Source organism: Eubalaena glacialis, chromosome 7 (assembly GCF_028564815.1).
Source record: "Eubalaena glacialis isolate mEubGla1 chromosome 7, mEubGla1.1.hap2.+ XY, whole genome shotgun sequence".
Lineage (NCBI taxonomy): Eukaryota > Metazoa > Chordata > Mammalia > Artiodactyla > Balaenidae > Eubalaena > Eubalaena glacialis.
Window position 1 is genome coordinate 36125406 of NC_083722.1, and position 23625 is coordinate 36149030.

General features: G+C 42.9%; 1 protein-coding gene across 1 annotated transcript; it reads left to right on the plus strand.

Annotated features, from left to right (window-relative positions):
• Positions 1-9327: 9327 nt before the first annotated feature.
• SAYSD1 (SAYSVFN motif domain containing 1) lies at positions 9328-15839 on the plus strand. The gene is made up of 2 exons (XM_061195091.1): positions 9328-9608; positions 14909-15839. Exons 1-2 carry the CDS (start codon positions 9402-9404, stop codon positions 15251-15253), a joined length of 552 nt encoding a protein of 183 aa, XP_061051074.1. The 5' UTR covers positions 9328-9401; the 3' UTR covers positions 15254-15839.
• The last annotated feature ends 7786 nt before the right edge of the window (positions 15840-23625 follow it).

Consider the following 23625-nt stretch of genomic DNA (forward strand, 5'->3'; position numbering starts at 1 on the left):
CCTTAGTCTAAAAACCTACCAAGGTATCAATTCTCCACATGCATTCCAATATGTCTGGGTTAGGAAGATCTTCTTTCCTTCCTCTGTTTCTTCCCAGGTCTTTGGTTACCCACCGAGTATGGACCATGCTGGTTTCATATTCTTAGTTGCCCATGTTGACTAAGGGTCTACAATAAGCCGGGTACTGGTGGGCACTTCCTATCAGCTCACCTCATCTTGATATCTGCCTGTGAGATATTATCCCCATTTACAGATGATGAAGCAGAGGGACAAGTGCCTTGCCCAAGGCAAAATAAAAATTAGGATCTAGGGGGTTTTGTTTGTTTTACTTCTACAGCTCAATGGATTATCACAGTAATTACTCATGGAACCACCACTAAAGTCAAGAGGGATCTTTGTCAACATCGTTTCCCCCTCAAATCACTACCTACTCCTTCCCTACTTCTCTGAAGCCTCTTCTGGTTCCAAACTTCTGCTTTCTCCCTGACTCCATACCCCTTCCCTTAGCCTTCTGGAGCAATAAAGAAAATGAAGAACTTTCCTATGATTGCACAGATGTCAGAGCTGGGACTTGAACCCATGTGTTTGAAGTTCGCTATAGCTTGGTTGATTTCCTCCTCTCAGCTTACGTTAAGTCCTTTCCACCTTTCAAGGCTGATCAAATGCCATGCTCCTCCATGGAGCCTTTTAGAACACTCCTGTCCTCTCTGGTCTTTTCCTCTACCTGGTGAGTTCCTGACTGTCTGTTCCACTGATAGGACACTTAGCAGATAGTGTCTGGCATTACTTAGCATTTCACATTCTTGTTTCATCTCCCCTATGAGTTTGTAAGCTTTTTTGGAGACTAGGGATCACAACTTACACCTGCTTTTTGTTTTTTTGGTTTTTTTGCAGGCAATGTGCTAAGTTTTTTTTTTTTTTTAACATCTTTATTGGAGTATAATTGTTTTACATTGTTGTGTTAGTTTCTGCTGTATAACAAAGTAAATCAGCCATACATATACATATATCCCCATATCCCCTCCCTCTTGCGTCTCCCTCCCACCCTCCCTATCCCACCCCTCTAGGTGGTCAAAAAGCACCGAGCTGATCTCCCTGTGCTATGCAGCTGCTTCCCACTAACTATCTATTTTACATTTGGCAGTATATATAAGTCCATGCCACTCTCTCACTTCGTCCCAGCTTGCCCTTCCTCCTCCCCATGTCCTCAAGTCCATTCTCTATGTCTGCATCTTTATTCCTGTCCTGCCCCTAGGTTCAACAGAACCATTTTTTTTTTTTTTTTTTAGATTCCATATATATGTGTTAGCTTACGGTATTTGTTTTTCTCTTTCTGACTTACTTCACTCTGTATGACAGTCTCTAGGTCCATCTACCCCACTACAAATAACTCAATTTCATTTCTTTTTATGGCTGAGTAATATTCCATTATATATATGTGCCACATCTTCTTTATCCATTCATCTGTCAATGGACACTTAGGTTGCTTCCATGTCCTGGCTATTGTAAATAGAGTTGCAATGAACATTGTGGTATGTCTCTTTTTGAATTGTGATTTTCTCTGGGTATATGCCCAGTAGTGGGATTGCTGGGTCGTATGGTAGTTCTATTTTTAGTTTTTTAAGGAATCTCCATACTGTTCTCCATAGTGGCTGTATCAATTTACATTCCCACCAACAGTGCAAGAGGGTTCGCTTTTCTCCACACCCTCTCCAGCATTTATTGTTTGTAAATTTTTTGATGATGGCCATTCTGACTGGTTTACACCTATTTGTATCCATAGAACCTTGGAAGTGGTCTGCACGGAGGAGGAAGCAGAATAAGTGGATTCCTGGGCTTTGGAGTCAGACTCAGGTTCAAATCCTGGTCCTGCTAGTGGCTTGCTGTGTAACACTGAATTACTTAATCTCTGTCCCAATGCCTTCCTGAAGGGTTGTTGAGAAAATTAAAGTACATAATGATTTTCAGGGTGTAGCATAGTGCCTGGCACACATTAGTCATTCTGCAAAGGTAAACTATTATGGAACCCAACAAGTATTCATTGTTGATAATTACTCAACTGGTCCTCAAGGTTAAAAAAATTTTTTTAAAGAAAGAACTAAGATAGAAAATCTCTTTTCCATAGGATACAAGTCTAGAAAAGCAACACACAAGTTGGAAGGAGGCCGGATATTGGGTAGGAATAGCCTCACTTCCCCTCCATCACATTCACTTACTACAGAAGCAATAATGGCTCCCCAGTGTGCAGAGCATTGAAATGACTAACAGCTGAGCAGGTGACAGCCAAGCAGAGTCAGGGGCCCTGCCCGTGTTCCTGCTGCTAAGTCATGCAGAAGAGGCCAGCTTTACCTCCGAGCCTCAGCAGCAGCTAATGCTGTTAGGATGAAAGATGGGTTCATTTGGGCCCTAAACTTTGGTGTTCAGGCACTCTAGAAGGTCAATGGCTGGCGAGAAAATACAAGGGCTGAAGCAGGAGTTTCCAGCGAAGAGGCTGAGCCGCTGTCAAGAATCAGGAAATATACCACTCTGGGTGCATGTGCATACTTTAACCAAACAGTCCATTTCTTCAAAGGACTTTAAAGGGCAAAAGCTTGCCTTCCTTCCAACTTTACTCCCATACATAACCACGCAGGAGCAAGCTCATCTGAAACACAGCACCTATTGCTTTCTTTATGCCCATTCTCAACTTGCAAAGAGATTCTTCTCCAAATACTTTCCGAAAATATTAAGGAGAGTTTTGGGATGGGATTTACATACAGATTATCTTTTCTGTAATTCTGTGGGCTTTGTCTGATCATCTGTCCTACAAGTCGTAGGAGGCATTTCTCTGAGCATCAGTTCTAACACAATAGAACTCAAAACGGAACAATGTAAGGCACGTCAGGTGGGTGGGAAACTGTTATAGCCTGAGATTTTGGAAGCTAAATAGAGTTAAGGAGATGCAGAGGAGGGTAATGAGGAAGCTTTAGATAATGGGATCAGGCAGGACTGACTCAAAAAACAGCAGAGACTGCTGGGCTCTTTTGGACCGCAAGATCCCTGTAGTTGGGTGGGGGGTAGGGGGCACAAAAAGGCAAAACTCAAACCAGCAGTAGTTGTCAGGCCAAAGCAAGTTGTGATCCGTGATCACAGGTGTGATCTTGTGATCACACTGTGACTTGTGATCAAGCCAAGAGTGAGTGGGGGCAAGGGGGTCAGGTGGCGATACTTTCCAGAGCAATTGCAAAAGATAGTGCTATAAAGGAATGAACTATCACCAGAAGTATTCATTGTCTACAGCAATGCCCAGGAATTACATAACCTCATCAGCTTTCCTCCACTGGCCTCGGTTTCCCCATATTTAAATCCGAAGAAGTCGTACTACTCCCCAGTCTGAGTTAGTGACCCTCCTCTGCTCCCTCAGACCTCCATGTATAATTGTCTATTAGTGAGTCTGCCTCCCCAACTAAGCCTTAAATTCCTAAGGGCTGGGACTGTATTTTATTCCTCTCTGCGTTCCCAAAGCCTGGCACAGGGCCTGGCTTATAGCAGGTGTTCAATCAACATTTACCGACTGAATGGTCTCTAAAGTCCTTGGAGGACAGAATCATAGAATGACTGGATTGGTTGTTCTGATTCTGTCCTCCACAGAGCTCAGCATAAAGTGTGGGCCAAATAGCCTCCCCAGGAGCTGTCCTGATCAGGCTGCTTCAGTTGAAGTACCGTGGCCTCTCCTCCCCTTTCTTTCTCTTTTCTTAACTTCTTTATTCCCATCTTCAAATATCATTCTCCTTGGACTGTACCACTCTAAAGCCATTGTGCTTGCTTCAAACTTCAAGACTGGGGGGTCTCTTAAATGTGAAATACCAACCAGCCCTCTCATTTACTTCCCCTTCTGCAACCAAGTCCATAGACCTTCCTAAGGTCTTACCTAGGTCTGACCTTAGAGTCTCTTGGAAGAAGATCCTGAGATAATTTGAATGGAAGAGGCTTACTGGGGAAGTGATTCCAGGGAGCACTGATAGTGGAGCAGGGAAGGAAGTGAGACAGGAAAGGGAAGAAAGGTAATATAGGATGTTTTAATGAGCAGGTATTGCTGTGGGCAACTGAGGTTCACTCCTCCTGAAGACCCCTGGGAGATTCTGTGGAATGCACCTCAGAGTCATCACGATGAGGAGTGAGGGAGCTGGGGTATGTATCCACCAACTCCCATCCAAAATTGGTTGAAGGCTGTTTGAGGGTTAGGGGGAATAATCCCCCACCACTGCTAGTCTACCTTATGCACTAGTTAAACACACTCCTGCAGTCAGAGAAAGCACCCAGGGGCTTGTAGAAACAAGCCATCAGCCTGTACAGCAATAGTGAGATCTGAGGGGATCTGGGCAGGGGCACCAACACCTTATGCGACACATTGTAGACTGATGCCCCAAAGTCTTCCATCTTCTCATCCCAGTTTGCTCTACTTGGAGTAAAACATAAAGTTCTCCAGTTGGAAGAGACTTGGTAATCATCTACGTTAACCAAATCCCTCTTCAGTCCAGAATCCCCTCTACAACATTCCTGACAAGTGGTTGCCAGCCTCTGCTTGAATACTGCTAGTGTCAGGGAACTCACTGCACTGAAATTATTCCAGCAACTTGCTATTTCTGGAATAACTGAGTTGCTGAAAAATCCACCCCCCCCTTTTTTTTTAAAGAGTCCACATTAGTCACCTTGTAATTTCCAACTGTTGGCCTTAGTTCTGCCTTTTGGAGCCACACAAAATGATTCTGCTCCTCCATTCACAATAGCCCTTTTAACAGCTTCTAAAACTAACTGGTATGTTTTCACTATGACTCTTCTTCTCCAGCCCAAATCATCCACTGCCTTTATTACTCTTACTAAGATATGGTCTTTAGACCAGTCATTCTCAACCAGGGGCAAATTTGCCTCCGAGGGGACATCTGGCACCGTCTGGAGACATTTCTGGCTGTTATAACTACCAGGAAGCACTACTGGCAAGTATGGCTTGGGGTCAGGGATGTTGCTAAGAATCCTACAAGATACAGGACAGCCCCCAAGACAAAGAATTATCTGGCCCCAAATGTCTAAAATACCAAGGCCAAGAAACCTTTTTCTAGAAACAGCATTATCCAGGCCACTCTCCTTTGGACATTCCTATGGCTTGTCATATAAAGCACAGTGCTCAGAACTTGACACGTGGCGCCTGCAGGGATAGGACCAAAGAAAGCATGAGTATGGGCGTCCTCTCTCACTCTGACAATGGGACTGACTAGAGCAGCTGAAGCATCCACCATATACTCCCCTCCTCCCCAGTCTGGGGTCAGGGAAAAGCTCCAAGTCCTAACTGTTCTCAAGCCAACAATTAGGAAATAAAAACAAAGATATAAAAACATAAATGCAAATCTAGGAAGTAGCGTTCCCTCTGAGCATCTACACAACACTTTAATCATGACAGATTGAATCAGATTCGTTTTAGTTTTTTTTTTTTTTTTACCCGAAAGATATAATTGTAGATTTCTCTGTAAAATTTTTGTTACCTGAAAACATGATAAATTGTCTTTTGTATTTCATCCATGCCACTCCTAAAAACATCAGACAGGACAGACTGATGTGGATCCACTTCTTAACTCTTTTTGGGTAAGGCTGTGTTGACCAGCTATGAAGTCACTTAACTGTAGCTTACATTTATTTATCTGATCTAAGAAAACACCAGGTCTAGATGGTTTTACTACTAAGTCTTATCAAACATTCAAGAACCAGTTAATTCCTATTTTATTCCAACTGTTCTAGAAAATGGGGGGTGGGAGGGAGATGGAGACTTCAGCTTATTTCAGAAAGCTAACATAATCCTAAAGCCAAAACCTTCCAAGAACAGTGCATGAAAAAAAAATTATAGGAAAATCTCATTAATGCACATAGATATAAACTTCCTTAAAGATTACCAAACTGGATCTAGCTTTGAATTTTATATTTCATAAAGTGGCTCAGTTTTGTTTATTCCGGGAACGTAGGATGATTTAACAGAAAGTCTATTAATGTAACTTACTACATTAATAGATTAAAGAGGTGGGTAGGAGTCAGGAATGGACCACAGGCACACAGAGGAACGTTCTTTTCTTTATTTTTTTTTAAAGTAGCTTTTTCTGTGTAATAAAACCCACAAAATTTCTGTGATATAAAATAAACATTTATTTTTTCATACATCTTGGGTAAGCCAGGGGCAACTATTTTGGGCTGGGCTCAACTGGTCAGTGAGTCAGCTGGGTGACCATATCCACAAAACTCTCATTATTCTTGGACCAGCTGGCTAGTTGTTGCAAGTTCATCTCATGGCAGGGCAGAGTATTAAGAGGGTGAACTCAACAGGACAAATACACTTCAAGCCCCCCTACTTGTATAATACCTGCCATCACCCATTTGGCAAAAACAACTTGCATGGCTGAGTTCAAAGTCAAAGAATGGGGAAGTATACTCTCCATGGCATGGATATTAGGAGGGCATGTGGATATTTTATTACTTGTAAGTTACAAATATGATATACATGTATACACATTATATATATATGTTTATTATGTGTCCAGTTTATATATATGAAATTTGGTATACACAAAGTATTTCCTAATAAAACTTAAATTCACACATTAAGTACACTTTGGGACCCTTCTTACTTACTAGTCTCATAACCTTATCCAAAAAGGAAAAGGAGTTAGTTTGGCATGAGGTGTTCTTCATGATCATCTCTTTCATCTTTACTTTTTCCCATTCTTTCAGCCTCTTCCAAAAAGAATTTAAAGAGGTTTACAAAGCACTGAGACAAAATAAATTTATCATCAGAAAACAAAGCAAAGGGAAAATAAGGTTACTGAAACAAGATGGAGCTAGAAATGCCATTAGCACTTGGCTGGATAGTCTCTGTTTGCTCCTCTTATCCTCTTCCCATCTTTCTCTGACTGTTTAACGGCTCCTTCGTCTCGGGCTTCTCCTATAGCTACAGGTCTCACTGAGTTCTGATGACCACTCTCTCCTCTTCTGCTTGAGGCCCAGAGGCTGGTAACACTTCCTGTGAACTTCCTTGCTAGCTCCCTTAATTTCGCCACATCTTTGTAACACGAAGCTCTCCTTCCTTAACCTTTTTGAAGGTGCCGTATTTCCTGCCAGAGACCCTGATTGCAATAGCCCACACAAATCGTATGCCTTAAGTCTAAACGCCTACTAGAAGTAGATGATAAATACAGCTCTAAGGTCTCAGTGTGATTATCAAGTGGGAAAGACAATCGATAAAAGAGTCACCAGTCCCTCCAGAGAAGCAGATCTACTCTGGACGCCATGATGGGCAAGAAATTTTTTGTGGCTTCTCAATGACAGGTCATTGTGGTTTAACACCCCCATTTCTTTTCTGTCTCACAGACCATCTCTAATTATTCAGGGCCCAGTCCTCATATATCCTCTTTTTATCCACACTCACTCCTTAGTTGATCTCATGGCTTTAAATATCACACACATGCTGATGACTCCCAATATGTAGCTCCAGTTCTCACTTTTCCCTGAACTCCAGTTTTCACTATCCAATTGCCTACGCTGTTTGTCCAATAGGCATCTCAAACTCTTGGCATGTCCAAAACAAAACTCGCCAAGTTTATCGAATAATCCTCTCTTCCTAGTCTTCCTCCATCTCAGTAGAGGGCCTTGGCATCCTTCACTTGGTTGCTCAGGTGTGTGGACTGGGGTGGGGAGGAGGGCTGGCGGAAATCCATCATCCTTGATTCCTTTTTCTCACACTCCACATCCAATCCAGCTGCACATTATGTTGGCTCAGATATCCAAAAATATATTCAGAATCTGACCAATTTTCACCACCTGCATCACTTCCCACTCTAGCTCCAACTTCCCAGACTCTCTTATACCACTGTACTTGCTCCTAACTTGTTTCCCTCCTTCTATACTTGCCCTCTTCCAGGGTCCCACCTCCAGCAGCCAGTGTGATCCTTTAAAAATACATCAGATCATGTCATCTACTCAAAATCCTCCAGTCGCTTACCATCACACTCAGAATGTAGTATAAAGTCTCCACCATGGCCTGTAAGGCCGAACTGACCCTTGATGTTCTGTGAGCAGGTCAAGCATAGTACTTGAGGTCTCGGGACCTTTGCACTTGCTGTTTCCTCTGATTGAAACACTCTTCTCCAGATATCTACATGCCTCCACCACTCATTTCATTTAGGTCTCTGCTCAAATGACAACTCCTCAGAGAAGCCTTCCCTGGTCATTGGCTCAAAACAACCCCAACATCCTTATTCCTTACTTTACTTTTCTTCACAGCACTCATCAGTACCTGACATTACATTAAATATAAATATGTAATTATGCATTAGTCTTCCCATTTAGAATGCTAAGCGCTACGAAAACAAGGGTTTGTTTCCTTCACCCCAGCATCCCTGGTATGATACTTGACACGTAGAGGGCTCTCAATAAATATTTGCCAAGTGAATGAAAGACTCCATTCTAGGTCATCTGATTTCTTGACTCACACTCAGCAAGATCGAAGAAATATCTGAGCCTCAATTAAGTGAGTGGCACTTAGCTAGATGCTTAGAGCTTTAAAAATCTAACAGTTCCTGACCCGAACTGTGACCTTTTGGGTGAGTAGTGATTGGGAGAGGACACAAGGGAGTCCTCAGGGTACTAGAAACGTTCTTTATCTGGGTAATAGTTATATAGGTGTACACCTAATTACAGATCTACTGAGCCAAACACTTCACATTTGTGTATTTTAAGTTGCACCCCAATAAAAGATTTGTTTTAACTTTCTGGGCTATCTAGACACATCCACAGGTAGTTTCCAGCGCGGCAGACCAATGAGAGGTCTGCACAGACTGCCTGCCATACGATCAGTGAGAAGGCCACCCTCCAAAGTGCTAAGATTGGCAAACCGGCTAAAGGAAAAAGGGTAGGCTGTATCCTGCCTTCCTTCTGACACCAGAACATCCCACAGATCACGGGCCTTCTTCAGTGCCCCAGGTCCACTTTCTCAGCCTCAATCTGCTCAACTGCTAGAGGCTTCTCCACCTGTTAGGGAGCAGATCCCTGAAGTGAGATGGAGCACGGCAGAGCTTAGCCCGGGGCAAGAGAGAGGAACAGTATGGCAGCCTTTATGCTTTAGATTCTTAACCGCATAGTTTGAGGACGTGAACACCGCGTCCACGCGTTTGGACGCAACAACTAGTTGTACACTCGGCTCACTGTACGTCACAAACCCAGTGAACGCCCGACCTGGGCCCCAGGCCCCCAACGCGCACGCGCAGCATACAGCCGCCGCTACGCAGGCGCACTGCAGCCTTGCGCCGGTCAAAGCGGGGACAGGTGCCCCTGCGAGCGGGCGCGCGCGCGTTCTCGGGCGCGCGGGAAACGGGGTGCGCGCTATGGAGCAGCGGTTAGCTGAGTTCCGGGAGGTCCGGAAGCGAGCCGGGCTGGCGGCCGAACCCAGCACTTCGAGCCAGCGTGCACAAACCTCGGGAGAGAAGGCGGAAGCAGCTGCGACTCCAAAGGCAGCCCCAGGCTGGCTAAAACGGTTCCTGGTGTGGAAACTGAGGCCCGCGAGTGCCCAGGCCCAGCCCAACCTCGCTCAGGTGAGAGGAACGAGGCCTCACCCCCGGGTACCTGGCTTCTGAGCCGCCGACTTGGCCTCTCGGGCAGCTCCGCCGAGGCCCCGCCCCGCTACCACGTGGTGGCAACCCCCCAGCCCCCCACCTCGCCGCGTGAAGGAGCGGCCCGGACCGCCAGCCAGGCTCCCTCCCCAGCTTTCCAGCCGGGCCTTCGGTGGCGGGGCGGAGCTGCTGGCGCCTCCCGCCAGCTCGGGGGCGGGCCCTCGCGTCTGCAGCCTCTCGCGTGGGCCATGATGAGTGGCTTCCACATTTTCCTTCCAGCCCGCGACCCACGCAGCTCCGACTCCAGGCTTGAAGCGAGGGTCTAGGATCCTGGAAGAAAGGACCTCTGCCCTTGTGTTATTCACAGCGAGTTGAGTTATCGTTGTGCCCCCGGTGGCTTTGGGAAACCTCTCCACAATGGTGTTGAGTCACAGCCCTCTGCTAATGGAGGGTAAAAGGTCTAATTGGATTCTGATAAAAAGTGGCAGTAATTAAAGCTTCATTTGATTTCGCACCTGGGCCACATGCAGCCAGTCGCCCAAATAGCCTGCGCTTTAGAAATGGCATTTGAATACAAAATTCGCAAAAGTGTGGTAACTAACTGCCCATGGTGGCATGTACCTTTGTCTCACTATTGAACTAGCAAGCCCTATTCAAGTTTAACAATGAATGTTCAAGGCGAAGACAATATATAGATTAGTATGATATCCTTTTCACCCTGCGAGTCTTTGGTAATTTCCTATTCACGTCTCAGTATCTTCGTTTTCACTCATGAGTAAGGTAGCAAGGTGATGACTTGAGTGTGAGATTGGAGCATCTATGTGGGAATACAGGACAAAACATCAAGGGGATATCTGTGCTGTGAGGCAATCTGTGACATGGCCTTTGTCCCTCCTAAGTGCAGTAACAGCCAAAAATTCCTTTTGAAAATTAAAATGTACCTTACTCCTCTTAAAATTACTTCAGTTCACCTATCATTGCACCACATCTGGTTTTAAGGAATTTTTTTTTTTTTTTTGTATTCAAGGAGAGCATACTGTTACTCAGTTTGGATTAGATATTATTCTCCATGACACGCAGGGTTCCAACTGACTTGTAGAAAGAGAGTGCAGCAGGTTTCAAACAGTCCATTTCCTTGCATGCAGTTTGTCTCAGGATGACTTTATTGTTGATTAGAACTCACTGAGCACAATTGCTTAGGATTTAATTTATTTATTTATTTTTAAATAAATTTATTTATTTTATTTTATTTATTTTATTTTTGGCTGTGTTGGGTCTTCGTTGCTGCGCACGGGCTTTCCCCTGTTGGGGCGAGCAGGGGCTACTCTTCGTGGCTTCTCCTTGCGGTGGCTTCTCCTGTTGTGGAGCACGGGCTCTAGGCACGTGGGCTTAGTAGTTGTGGCTTGCGGGCTCTCGAGCACAGGCTCAGCAGCTGTGACGCACGGGCTTAGTTGCTCCGTGGTATGTGGGATCTTCCCGGACCAGGGCTCGAACCCGTGTCCCCTGAATTGGCAGGCGGATTCTTAACCACTGCGCCACCAGGGAAGTCCCTGGTTAGGATTTTAGAATCCATTTCCTCTACCTCTTTTCCTCTCCCAGTTACAAAATAGTATCTAGTCCACACAATGAGTTTTTGACTGTATGTCTCATTTCCAAAGGAATATGAGATCATTGAGTTGGATCTAGAGAAGCTGAACTTGGAGAAAGTTTTCATTATTAAAAACCCAAAAGCCGATGGCCTGACAAAGGGATGAGAGGAAATGCCGGACCTCCAGTGCTTCTTATTAATTACTCTGTTTTTCATAAGGAACTTTGAAGCTCATTTTCATTGGCTCAGCTACCGTTCCTGGGTTTGTTCTGGTGTGAAATTCTCATTAAACTGCTTTTTTTCTCCCCTAATTTATAATCTATCTCTACCTAATAATTTAGGTGGCACACAGTGGCTTGTCAGAGATTTCTTTAACCTTCTGTTTCTAATTGCTCCTTTTTGCTGGCCATTGACAAGGAAGCATCCACCTCTTCCTTCCCTCACTCTCGAATTTAGCTTGCGGAAAAGCAGTCCACTAAAATAAAATATTTCTTTCTGTGACAAGCGTCTACCACATTAGGACAGAAATGCCTGTAACTTGTAAAAACTCCTGCCAAGCCTCCCACCCCAGCCCCGTCTCCCTCCCAGGCCCCCAGTGCACCATCTAGCCCCAAGGTCCATCGCCCACACTCATCCTGCAATTCCTCCCCTCCAAGCCTTGGCTCAGGTTGGCCCACTGCTCAAATGCTCTGCTTCTTTGGCGTCACCTGGCCAAGCACAGCCTTTGCATCACCCCCTCAAATCCAGGAGTCATCTTTTAACTTTTCCCTTTCCCCCATCAGCATTCGTTGATTCAGTATAATCCTATCATGTGCCCACTGTGTTCCAGCTGCTTTCCTGTATCCCAGGAGACAGTGTGATAAAGACAAAGCCCTGCTCTCACAGAACTTGCCTTTGAGTTGAAAGAACAGAATGATGAATGCTATAAAAAGGTGGGGGGGGACCCAGGGTGCTGTGATACTGAATCGGGGGTGAGGGATGCAGAGTGCCACTTTAAATTGGGTGGGCAGGGAGGACTCACTGAGGAGGTGACCTCACCATTTTCATAAGAAGGAGCCACTTTTGCAGAAACCTGGGAGAGGCCAAGGGTCCATGTGGTGACATTTTTACTGAGGTTTGTAGAAGAGGGAGCCAGCCAGGTGGTGTGAGGGGAAGGGGCTTTCCTCTCAGAGGGAACCGCAAGTGCAAAGGCCCTGAGGTGGGAAGCAGCTTGGTATACAAGGAACGGAATTCCTGTCCCTAAACTGCACCATATGTGCTGTGGTGACTGTGGTGACCACAAACGCTTCCACACACAGCTTTTACAGCAGAAGGCACACTGGTTCTAAAACAAATGCCAAACGAGGCAGAGGAATTTCCTTATTCCCCCCTCTTTGTTCCCTTTGCCAGTTCATTTAACCCCCTACCCCACCTCATCTCCTTCTAGCTCTCTAACCCTTCCCCTTACCACCCCCCATAAAGGCCCTAATTAAGTAAAAAGGGCTTTGGAGGGAGATCATCCTAGGATGCTAGACCAAACTCATCTCTGCCTGTCACCAGCCATGTGACTTTAGGGGAGTTGCTTACACCTCAGCGTTTTCTTATCAGTAAATTGGGAATAATAATACCTGCTTGCTGGATTACAGGAGATCAGGCATCTTGAAGGTACTCAATAAATGGTGGCCATAGCATTATTCGTGTTATACTCCTTCAATAATAAAATAAATTCAGTCTACTGTGAGTTTCAGGTCGTACACATTTAAGATGTATTCTGTAGCCATCATTTCTCTCCGTCTTCCATGTCACCACCCTCATCTCTGCCTGGTCCTGTCTTGCTGGGCCTCCTGCATGAGCTACTAACAATTTCCTTTCTTCTACTCTTGCAGCCCATTTTCTGCCTGGCAGCCAGAATAGTCTTAAATATTAATCAGATTGTATTAGTTCCCTGCTAAGACCTTCAGTGATTTTCCTATTATGCACACTGGTTAAATCTGAAAGGGACATTTATTTGTTTAATAAATGTGCGTGTTTGTGTGGGGGGGTTTGTTGATTTTATGTTAAGAACCTTTCCAATCTAATTGAAAAGGTAATAATTACAATATTGATACTAAAAATCAAGGGTTTAACAATATAGAATTTCTGAAGCAACGTAAATCAGATGACCTGTATTTTTAATCGGGACCAAATAATATTTGTGGTCCCTTTTAAATTGCCACGTGAAGAATAAGAGATATAATTGAATAAATGAACTAAAAGTCTGCTATGTATTGAGAACTTATGTGTGGGGTACTGTGTTTGGCTCTGGAGACACCAGAAGATAATAAATGGTAGCTTGGGGCCTCGTGCAACAATCTAGGGACACATGTGACCTATATTAAAAGAGAGACACTTGAATGACGAATAGTTTGGTGCTCAGTGAGAAACAGCCAGTCAGAGCTCTAGGTGGCAGAGGGGACACCCTCCTTGATGGCCCAGGAGGTCAGGGCATATACAGTTCACCAGTCATGCTTGCCTGGAGGAAGCAAGTTGCTGAGGAATGGAGAGGAAGCAGAGGCTATTCCTAGCCACAGAGGGACAATGTCTTTGGGTCTTAAGACCAGTTGAACTGGAGTAGAGGGTTCATTCATAGAGCAATAGATGGTGGATCATGTTGTTCAGAAAATTTTTAGACCACTGTTTTACAGACTGCAAGTCATGACTCATTAGTGGGTGGTGAAATCAATTTAGAGGATCTAGTCCTCCTAAATTTAAACAAATAGAATAGAAAATCAAAGCTTCATATGTAAGGAAGGTATTTGTTGGTTTGTGACCTTTTTTCCCCCTGATACATATATGCGGGGTTGCAGTACAAAATGTATTTCTTATTGTGGGTCATACCCAAAAAAGTTTGGAAAATACTGGACTGGAGATCAAGCACCCTAAAGCTCCTTAAGTACCTGTGTCTCCCATTAGCACACAGCGCAGGGGCCTGTGTACTGGCATTTCTGTCTGTTGAGTGAATGCAAGGCCTTGGATTCCAGCCCAAGGAGTTTAAATTTTAACCCGTAGGCAATAAAAATTTGTCAAAGGTTTGTGAGCAGGGGGTTGATGGGTGTTTTAGCAGATCCATTTAGCAGCTGTACATAGGATGGTTTGGGGAGGGAAGAGTTAGGAGGTGGGGAGTCCAGTTAGGAGATCCTGGGGGTGTGTAGGATGGTCACAGGGGATGGAAAGGTTGTGGCTATAACAGTGACTTTCTTTTTAATGTGTGGAAAGGATTTTTGTTTCCTGTTTCTGGTGTAGTCTTCATTTTAGAATCATGTCACTCAACAAAATTTTAGCTCCTCTAGACAAATCAGCAAACGTATATTGATTCTGTGTGGGAAGCATGTGGTCACTGCCTTATCAATTACGGGGGAGTTTCTGTACCAGGCACAAATTAGCTCCTGTTAGCAACAGATTAATCTGAGGAAATGTCTGCCTCAGATGGGAATCCCTCTGAACGCTGTAAGGATTTCATCGGGTCACATCTCACTGATCAGTTTTGATTCTGTTGGAGCAGAATGCATAGGAGCTCTTTGGAGATGGTTGTCTTAGAGAGCAGGGCAAGAAAATAGACACAGATGAGCCGGAAGCCTTTCCCGAGCAAGGACAGCTGTCTCTCCAGATCGGTTTTGATCCTCCCCCGGCCCCACTACCTATTATTCTTACTTTGGTTTGTTTGTGTGTGTCCTAGGGAGCGGTTCGGCCTGGGGGCCGCGCGTCACAGCCACCGGGGAATCCAGCCGAGCCTCCGCCGGCCCCGCCCCCGCAGGACCAGTCTCGCCTGATCACCTTCTTGAAGGTGCTCCTCTGGTTGGTCCTGCTGGGACTGTTTGTGCAACTGGAATTTGGCCTGGCTTATTTTGTCCTGTCCCTCTTCTACTGGATGTATGTGGGGACACGAGGCCCCGAGGAGAAGACGGAGGGGGAGAAGAGCGCGTACTCCGTGTTCAACCCCGGCTGCGAGGCCATCCAGGGTACCTTGACTGCCGAGCAGCTGGAACGCGAGCTGCACTTGGGACCCCTGCAGGGGAGGTAGGACCAGCCCTGCTGTCGGCTGGCCTCCCAAGGTCCTTTCACCCCTGGGGCACTGACTTGTGGGTTTGACTAAGGACAGCTTGCGGGTCAGTTCTGTGACCCCGCAATTCCACACTCTTTCCCCGATCTCCTGCTGCAGTTTTATATCAGAACTTCTTTTTGGTTTTGGTGAAACTCCCAGGAAGACACTCACTGTGGGTCTGATGCAATTTATAAAAATTACACGCTTAAAAAAGGAGACCTGTTTGTCTCTTTATTTGAGAGAGGTGATTTTTAGACCACTAAGAGGGCATTGGGGAGATAACTGTTTAAAATATCCAGCTGTTTGTAGTAATCGTTTGGTACATCAAGACTGTATAAAGTAAATAGTCTCTTTAAATCTTTTTTTAATTAATTTATTTTTCATTGACGTATAGTTGATTTATAATGTTGTGTTAGTTTCAGGTGTTCAACAAAATGTTTCAGATATATATTCTTTTTCAGATTTGTTTCCCATATAGGTTATTATAAAATATTGAGTATAGTTCCCTGTACTACACAGTAGGTCCTTGTTGTTTATCTATTTTATATATAGTAGTATGTATCTGCTAATTCCAAATTCCTAATTTGTCCCTCCCCCCCGACCTTTCCCCTTTGGTAACCATAAATTTGTTTTCTATGTCTGTGAGTCTGTTTCTGTTTTGTAAATAAGTTCATTTGTATCATTTTTTAGATTCCACATATAAGTGGTAGCATATGGTATTTGTCTTTCTCTTTCTGACTTACTTCACTTAGTATGATAATCTCTAGGTCCATCCATCCATGTTGCTGCAAATGGCATTATTTCATTCTTTTTTATGGCTGAGTAGTATTCCATTGTGTGTATATATATCACATCTTCTTTATCCATTCCTCTGTTGATGGACAATTAGGTTGCTTCCATGTCTTGGCTATTGTAAATAGTGCTGCAGTGAAGAAGGGTGTTGTGCGTGTATCTTTTTTTTGTTGTTGTTGTTGTTTTTTTTGGTTTTTTTTAATTTAATTTAATTTTTTTATACAGCAGGTTCTTATTAGTTATCCATTTTATACATATTAGTGTATATATGTCAATCCCAATCTCCCAGTTCATCACAGCACCACCACCGCTCCCCACCGCTTTCCCCCCTTGGTGTCCATATGTTTGTTCTCTACATCTGTGTCTCAGTTTCTGCCCTGCAAACCAGTTCATCTGTACCATTTTTCTAGGTTCCACATGTATGCATTAATATATGATATTTGTTTTTCTCTTTCTGACTTAACTTCACTCTGTATGACAGTCTCTAGATTCATCCACATCTCTACAAATGACCCAATTTCGTTCCTTTTTTTTTTTTTTTTTTAATTTATTTATTTATTTATGGCTGTGTTGTGTCTTCGTTTCTGTGCGAGGGCTTTCTCTAGTTTTGGCAAGCGGGGGCCACTCTTCATCGCGCTGCACGGGCCTCTCACTATCGTGGCCTCTCTTGTTGTGGAGCACAGGCTCCAGGCGCGCAGGCTCAGTAATTGTGGCTCACGGGCCCAGTTGCTCCGCAGCATGTGGGATCTTCCCAGACCAGGGCTCGAACCCGTGTCCCCTGCATTGACAGGCGGATTCTTAACCACTGTGCCACCAGGGAAGCCCCAATTTCGTTCCTTTTTATGGCTGAGTAATATTCCATTGTGTATATGTACCACATCTTCTTTATCCATTCATCTGTCGATGGGCATTTAGGTTGCTTCCATGACCTGGCTATTGTAAATAGTGCTGCCATGAACGTTGGGGTGCATGTGTCTTTTCGAATTACGGTTTTCTCTGGGTATATGCCCAGTAGTGGGATTGCTGGGTCATATGGTAATTCTATCTTTAGTTTTTTAAGGAACCTCCATACTGTTCTCCATAGTGGCTGTATCAATTTACATTCCCACCAACAGTGCAAGAGGGTTCCCTTTTCTCCACACTCTCTCCAGCATTTGTTGTATGTAGATTTTCTGATGATGCCCATTCTAACTGGTGTGAGGTGATACCTCATTGTAGTTTTGACTTGCATTTCTCTAATAATTAGTGATGTTGAGCAGTTTTTCATGTGCTTCTTGGCCATCTGTATGTCTTCTTTGGAGAAATGTCTATTTAGGTCTTCTGCCCATTTTTTGATTGGATTGTTTGTTTTTTTGATATTGAACTGCATGAGCTGTTTATATATTTTGGAGATTAATCTTTTGTCCGTTGATTTGTTTGCAAATATTTTCTCCCATTCTGAAGGTTGTCTTTTCGTCTTGTTTGTAGTTTCCTTTGCTTTGCAGAAGCTTTTACGTTTCATTAGGTCCCATTTGTTTATTTTTGTTTTTATTTCCATTACTCTAGGAGGTGGATCAAAAAAGATCTTGCTGTGATTTATGTCAAAGAGTGTTCTTCTTGTCTTTTCCTCTAAGAGTTTTATAGTGTCCGGTCTTACATTTAGGTCTCTAATCGCATGTATCTTTTTGAATTATTGCTTTCTCCGGGTATACGCCCAGGATTGGGATTGCAGGATCATATGGCAACTCTATTTTTAGTTTTTGAGGAACCTCTGTACTGTTTTCCACAGTGGCTGCTCCAATTTACATTCCTAACAACAGTGTAGGAGGGCTCCCTTTCCTCCACACCCTCTCCAGCATTTATTATTTGTAGACTTTTTGATGATGGCTGTTCTGACCGGTGTGAGGGGATACCTCATTGTAGTTTTTTTTTTTAAATTTTATTTATTTATTTATTTATTTTTGGCTGTGTTGGGTCTTCGTTTCTGTGCGAGGGCTTTCTCTAGTTGCGGCAAGCGGGGGCCACTCTTCATCGCGGTGCGTGGGCCTCTCACTATTGTGGCCTCTTTTGTTGCGGAGCACAGGCTCCAGACGCACAGGCTCAGTAGTTGTGGCTCACGGGCCTAGTTGCTCCGCGGCATGTGGGATCTTCCCAGACCAGGGCTCAAACCCGTGTCCCCTGCATTAGCAGGCAGATTCTCAACCACTACGCCACCAGGGAAGCCCCGTCATTGTAGCTTTGATTTGCATTTCTCTAATAATTAGCGATGTGGAGCATCTCTTCATGTGCCTTTTGGCCATCTGTATGTCTTCTTTGGAGAAATGTCTTTTTAGATCTTCTGCCCATTTTTTGATTGGGTTTTTTTGATATTGAGCTGCATGAGCTGTTTGTATATTTTGCAGATTAATCCCTTGTCAGTTGCATCGTTTGCAAATATTTTCTCCCATTCTGGAGGTTGTCTTTTTGTTTTGTTTATGGTTTCCTTCACTGTGCAAAAGATTTTAAGTTTAATTAGGTCCTGTTTATTTTTGTTTTTATTTCCATTATTGTAGGAGATGGACCTAAAAAGATATTGCTGCGATTTATGTCAGAGAGTGTCCTGCCTATGTTTTATTTTAGGAGATTTATAGTATCTGGTTTTACCTTTAGGTGTTTAATCCATTTTGAGTTTATTTTTGTGTATGGTGTTAGAGAATGTTTTAATTTCATTCTTTTACAGGTAGCTGTCCACTTTTCCCAGCACCACTTATTGAAGAGACTGTCTTCTCTGTTGTACATTCTTGCCTCCTTTGTCATAGATTAATTGACCATAGGTGTATGGATTTATTTCTGGGCTTTCTATCCTATTCCATTGAGCTATATTTCTGTTTTTGTGCCAGTACCATGCTCTTTTGATTACTGTAGCTGTGTAGTATAGTCTGAAGTCAGGGAGACTGATTCCTCCAGCTTTCTTTTTCTTTCTCAAGATTGCTTTGGTTTTTCGGGGTCTTTTGTGTTTCCATACAAATTTTATTTTATTTTATTTTTGTTCTAGTTCTGTGAAAAATGCCATTGGTAATTTGATAGGGATTGCATTGAATCTGTAGATTGCCATGGGTAGTATAGTCATTTTGACAGTATTGATTCTTCCAATCCAAGAACATGGTATATCTTTCCATTTGTTTGTGTCATCTTTGATTTCTTTCTTCAGTGTCTTATAGTTTTTGGAGTACAGGTCTTTTGTCTCCTTAGGTAGGTTTATTCCTAGGTATTTTATTCTTTTTGATGCAATGGTAAATGGGATTGTTTCCTTAATTTCTCTTTCTGATCTTTTGTTGTTAGGGATAGAAACGCAACAGATTTCTGTGTATTAATTTTGTATCCTACAACTTTACTGAATTCATTGATGAGCTCTAGTAGTTTTCTGGTAGCGTCTTTAGGATTTTCTGTGTATAGTATCATGTCATTTGCAAACACTGACAGTTTTACTTCTTCTTTTCCACTTTGGATTCCTTTTATTTCTTTTTCTTCTTTGATTGCTGTGTCTAGGACTTCCAATACTATGTTGAACAAAAGTGAGAGTGGGCATCCTTGTCTTGTTCCTGATCTTAGAGGAAATGCTTTCAGCTTTTCAGCCTTGTGTATGATGTTAGCTGTGGGTTTGTCATATATGACCTTTATTATGTTGAGGTAGTTTCCCTCTATGCCCACTTTCTGGAGAGGTTTTTTTGTTTTTTTTTAATCATAAATGGATGTTAAATTTTACCAAAAGCTTTTTCTGCATCTGTTGAGATGATCATATGGTTTTTATTCTTCAACTTGTTAATGTGGTGTATCACACTGATTGATTTGCGGATATTGAAAAATCCTTGCATCCCTGGGATAAATCCTACTTGATCATGGTGTATGATCCTTCTAATGTATTGTTGGACTCAGTTTGCTATTATTTTGTTGAGGATTTTTGCATCTGTGTTCATCAGTGATATTAGCCTGTAATTTTCTTTTTTTGTGGTATCTTTGTCTGGTTTTGGTATCAGGGTGATGGTGGCCTCATAGAATGAGTTTGGAAGTGTTCCTTTCTCTGCAATTTTTTAGAATAGTTCCAGAAGGATAGGTGTTAACTCTTCTCGAAGTGTTTGGTAGAATTCTCCTGTGAAGCCATCTGGTCCTGGACTTTTGTTTGTTGGGAGTTTTTAAATCACAGATTCAATTTCAGTACTTGTAATTGGTCTGTTCATATTTTCTGTTACTTCCTGGTTCAGTCTTGAGAGATTGTTCCTTTCTAAGAATTTGTCCATTTCTTCTAGGTTGTCCATTTTATTGGAATATAGTTGCCCATAGTGATCTCTTATGGTCCTTTGTATTTCTATGGTGTTGGTTGTAACTTCTCCTTTTTCATTTCTAATTTTATTAATTTGGGCCCTCTCCCGTTTTTTCTTGATGAGTCTTGCTAAAGGTTTATCAATTTTGTTTATCTTTTCAAAGAACCAGCTTTTAGTTTTATTGATCTTTTCTATTGTTTTTTTAGTCTCTACTTCATTTATTTCTGCTCAGATCTTTATGATTTATTCCCTTCTACTAACTTTGGGTTTTGTTTGTTCTTCTTTCCATCGTTGCTTTAGATGTAAGGTTAGGTTGTTTATTTGAGACTTGTTTCCTGAGGTAAGCTTGTATTGCTATAAACTTCCCTCTTAGAACTGCTTTTGCCGCGTCCCATGGGTTTTGGATTGTTGTGTTTTCATTTTCGTTTGTCTCTAGGTATTTTTTGATTTCCTCTTTAATTTCTTCAGTGACCCATTGGTTATTTAGTAGCATATTTTTTAGCCTCCACATGTTCGTGTTTATTGCAGGTTTTTTCTTGTAGTTGATTTCTAATCTCATAGCATTGTGGTCGGAAAAGATGCTTGATATGATTTCAGTTTTCTTAAATTTACTGAGGCTTGCTTTGTGGCCCAGCATGTGATCTATCCTGGAGAATGTTCCATGTGCCCTTGAAAAGAATGTGTATTCTGCTGCTTTTGGATGGAACGCTCTATACATATCAATTAAGTCCATTTGCTCTAATGTGTCATTTAAGGCCTGGGTTTCTTTATTGATTTTATATCTCGATGATCTGTCCATTGATGTAAGTGGGGTGTTAAAGTCTCCCAGAATTTCTTATATATGTTAACATTTGTCTTATATATTGCCATATATAATTTACATCTTATATATTGAGGTGCCTTATATAATATATGCTTTATATGTTGAGGTGCTCCTATGTTGGGTGCATGTATATTTACAATTGTTATATCTTCTTCTTGGATTGATCCCTTTATCATTATGGAGAGTCCTTCTTTGTCTCTTGTAACAGTCTTTATTTTGAAGGCTCTTTTGTCTGATATGAGTATTGCTACTCTTTTGGTTTCCATTTGTGTGGAATACCTTTTTCCATCCCCTCACTTTCAGTCTGTATGTGTTTCTAGATCTGAAGTGGGTCTCTTGTAAACAGCATATATACGGGTCTTGTTTTTGTATCCATTCAGCCAGTCTATGTCTTTTGGTAGGAACATTTAATCTGTTTACATTTAAGGTAATTATCGATATGTATGTTCTTATTGCCATTTTGTTAATTGCTTTGGATTTGTTTTTGTAGGTCTTTTTTCTCCCTTTCCTCTTTTGTTCTCTTGTGATTTGATAATTATTTTCAGTGTTGTGTTTGGATTCCTTTTTCTTTTTTGTGTGTATATTACAGATTTTTGGTTTGCAGTTATCATGAGGTTTTGATATAGAAGTCTATATAAATACATGATGTTTTAAGTTGCTGATCTCTTAATTTCAAATGCATTTCAAATATCCTGCATTTGTACTCTGTTCCTCTCATGATTACTGGCTTTGATATCATGTTTGTGTGTGGATGATTTCCTGCCTTTACTGTATGTTTGCCTTTACCAGTGAGCTTTCCCATTTTGTAATTTTCTTGTTTCCAGTTGTGGCCTTTTCTTTTCTACCTAGAGAAGTTCCTTTAGCATTTGTTTTAAAGCTGGTTTGGTGGTGCTGAACTCTTTTAGCTTTTGCTTATCTGTAAAGCTTTTGATTTCTCCATCAATCCAAAAGAGAGCCTTGCTGGGTAGAGTATTCTTGGTTGTAGGTTTTTTCCTTTTATCACTTTAAATATATCGTGCCACTTCTTTCTGACCTGCAGAGATTCTGCTGAAAAATCAGCTGATAACCTCAAGGGGATTCCTTTGTATGTTATTTGTTGCCTTTCCCTTATTGCTTTTATTATTTTCTCTTTGTCTTTAATTTTTGTCAGTTTGATTACTATGTGTCTCAGCATGTTCCTCCTTGGGTTAATCCTGCCTGGGACTCTCTGCACTTCCTGGACTTGGTTGAATGTTTCCTTTCCATGTTAGGGAAGTTTTCAGGTATTATCTCATCAAGTATTTTCTCAGGCCCTTTCTCTCTCTTCTTCTTCTTCTGGGATCCCTATAATGTGAATGCTGGTATGTTTAATGTTGTCCCAGAGGTCTCTTAAACTGTGCTCATTTCATTCTTTTTTCTTTCTTTTGTTCTGTGGCAGTGATTTCCCCCATTTTGTCTTCCAGCTCACTTATCTGTTCTTCTGCCTCATTTATTCTGCTGTTGACTCCTGCTAGTGTATTTTTCATGTCAGTTATTGTATTCTTCAACTCTCTTTGGTTCTTTCTATTTTCTAATTCTTTGTTAAAATTTTCTTGTAACTTCTCACACCATGCATCCATTCCTTTTCCAGGGTCTTGGATCATCTTTATGATAATTACTGTGAAGTCTTTCTCTGGTAGATTGCCTGTCTCCACTTCACTTAGTTGTTCTTCTGGGGTTTTATCTTCTTCCCTCATCTGGAACATATTCCTCTGCCATCTTATTTTGTCTGAATTTCTGTGTTTGTGGACTCAGTTCAACAGGCTGCCAGACTGTAGTATTCTTTCTTCTGGTGTCTGCCCCCTGGTGGGTGAGGCTGGTCTAGAGGCTTGTGTAGGCTTCCTGGTGGAAGAGGCTGGTGCCTGCCCAATGGTGGGTAGAGCTGGGTCTTGGCCCTCTGGTGGGCAGGGCTGTGTCAAGGGGCATGTCTAGAGGTTGCTGTGGGTTCAAGAAGTCTTTAGGCAGCCTGTCTGCTGATGGGTGGAGCTGTGTTCCTGCCCTGTTGGTTGTTTGGCCTGAGGTGTCTCAGCACTGGAGCCTACAGGCTGTTGGGTGGGGTCAGGTCTTGGTGCCAAAATGGTGGCTTCCAGGAGAGCCCACACTGATGAATAGTCCCTGGTACCTCCACCACCAGTGTCCTTGTTCTCACAGTGAGCCACAGCCACACCCTCCTACCCCACTTCTTCAGGAGACCTCCAAGACCAGCAGGTAGGTCTGGCCCAGGCTCCTATGAAGTCACTGGCTTTGCCCTGCGTCCCGGTATGACGAGACCTTTTATGCACCCTCCAAGAATGGAGTCTCTATTTCTCCCAGTCCTGTGGAGCTCCTGCAATCAAGCCCTGCTGGCCTTCAAAGCCAAATGCTCTGGGGGCTCCTCCTCCCAATGCTTGACCTTTAGGCTGTGGAGCCTGGCATGGTGCTCAGAGCTCTCACTCCCA

Coding starts and splice junctions, on each gene's coding strand:
- SAYSD1 (XM_061195091.1), top strand. CDS start 9,402: ATGGAGCAGCGGTTAGCTGAGTTCCGGGAGGTCCGGAAGCGAGCCGGG. Junction 9,609..14,908: donor CCCAGCCCAACCTCGCTCAG/GTGAGAGGAACG, acceptor TGTGTGTCCTAG/GGAGCGGTTCGGCCTGGGGG.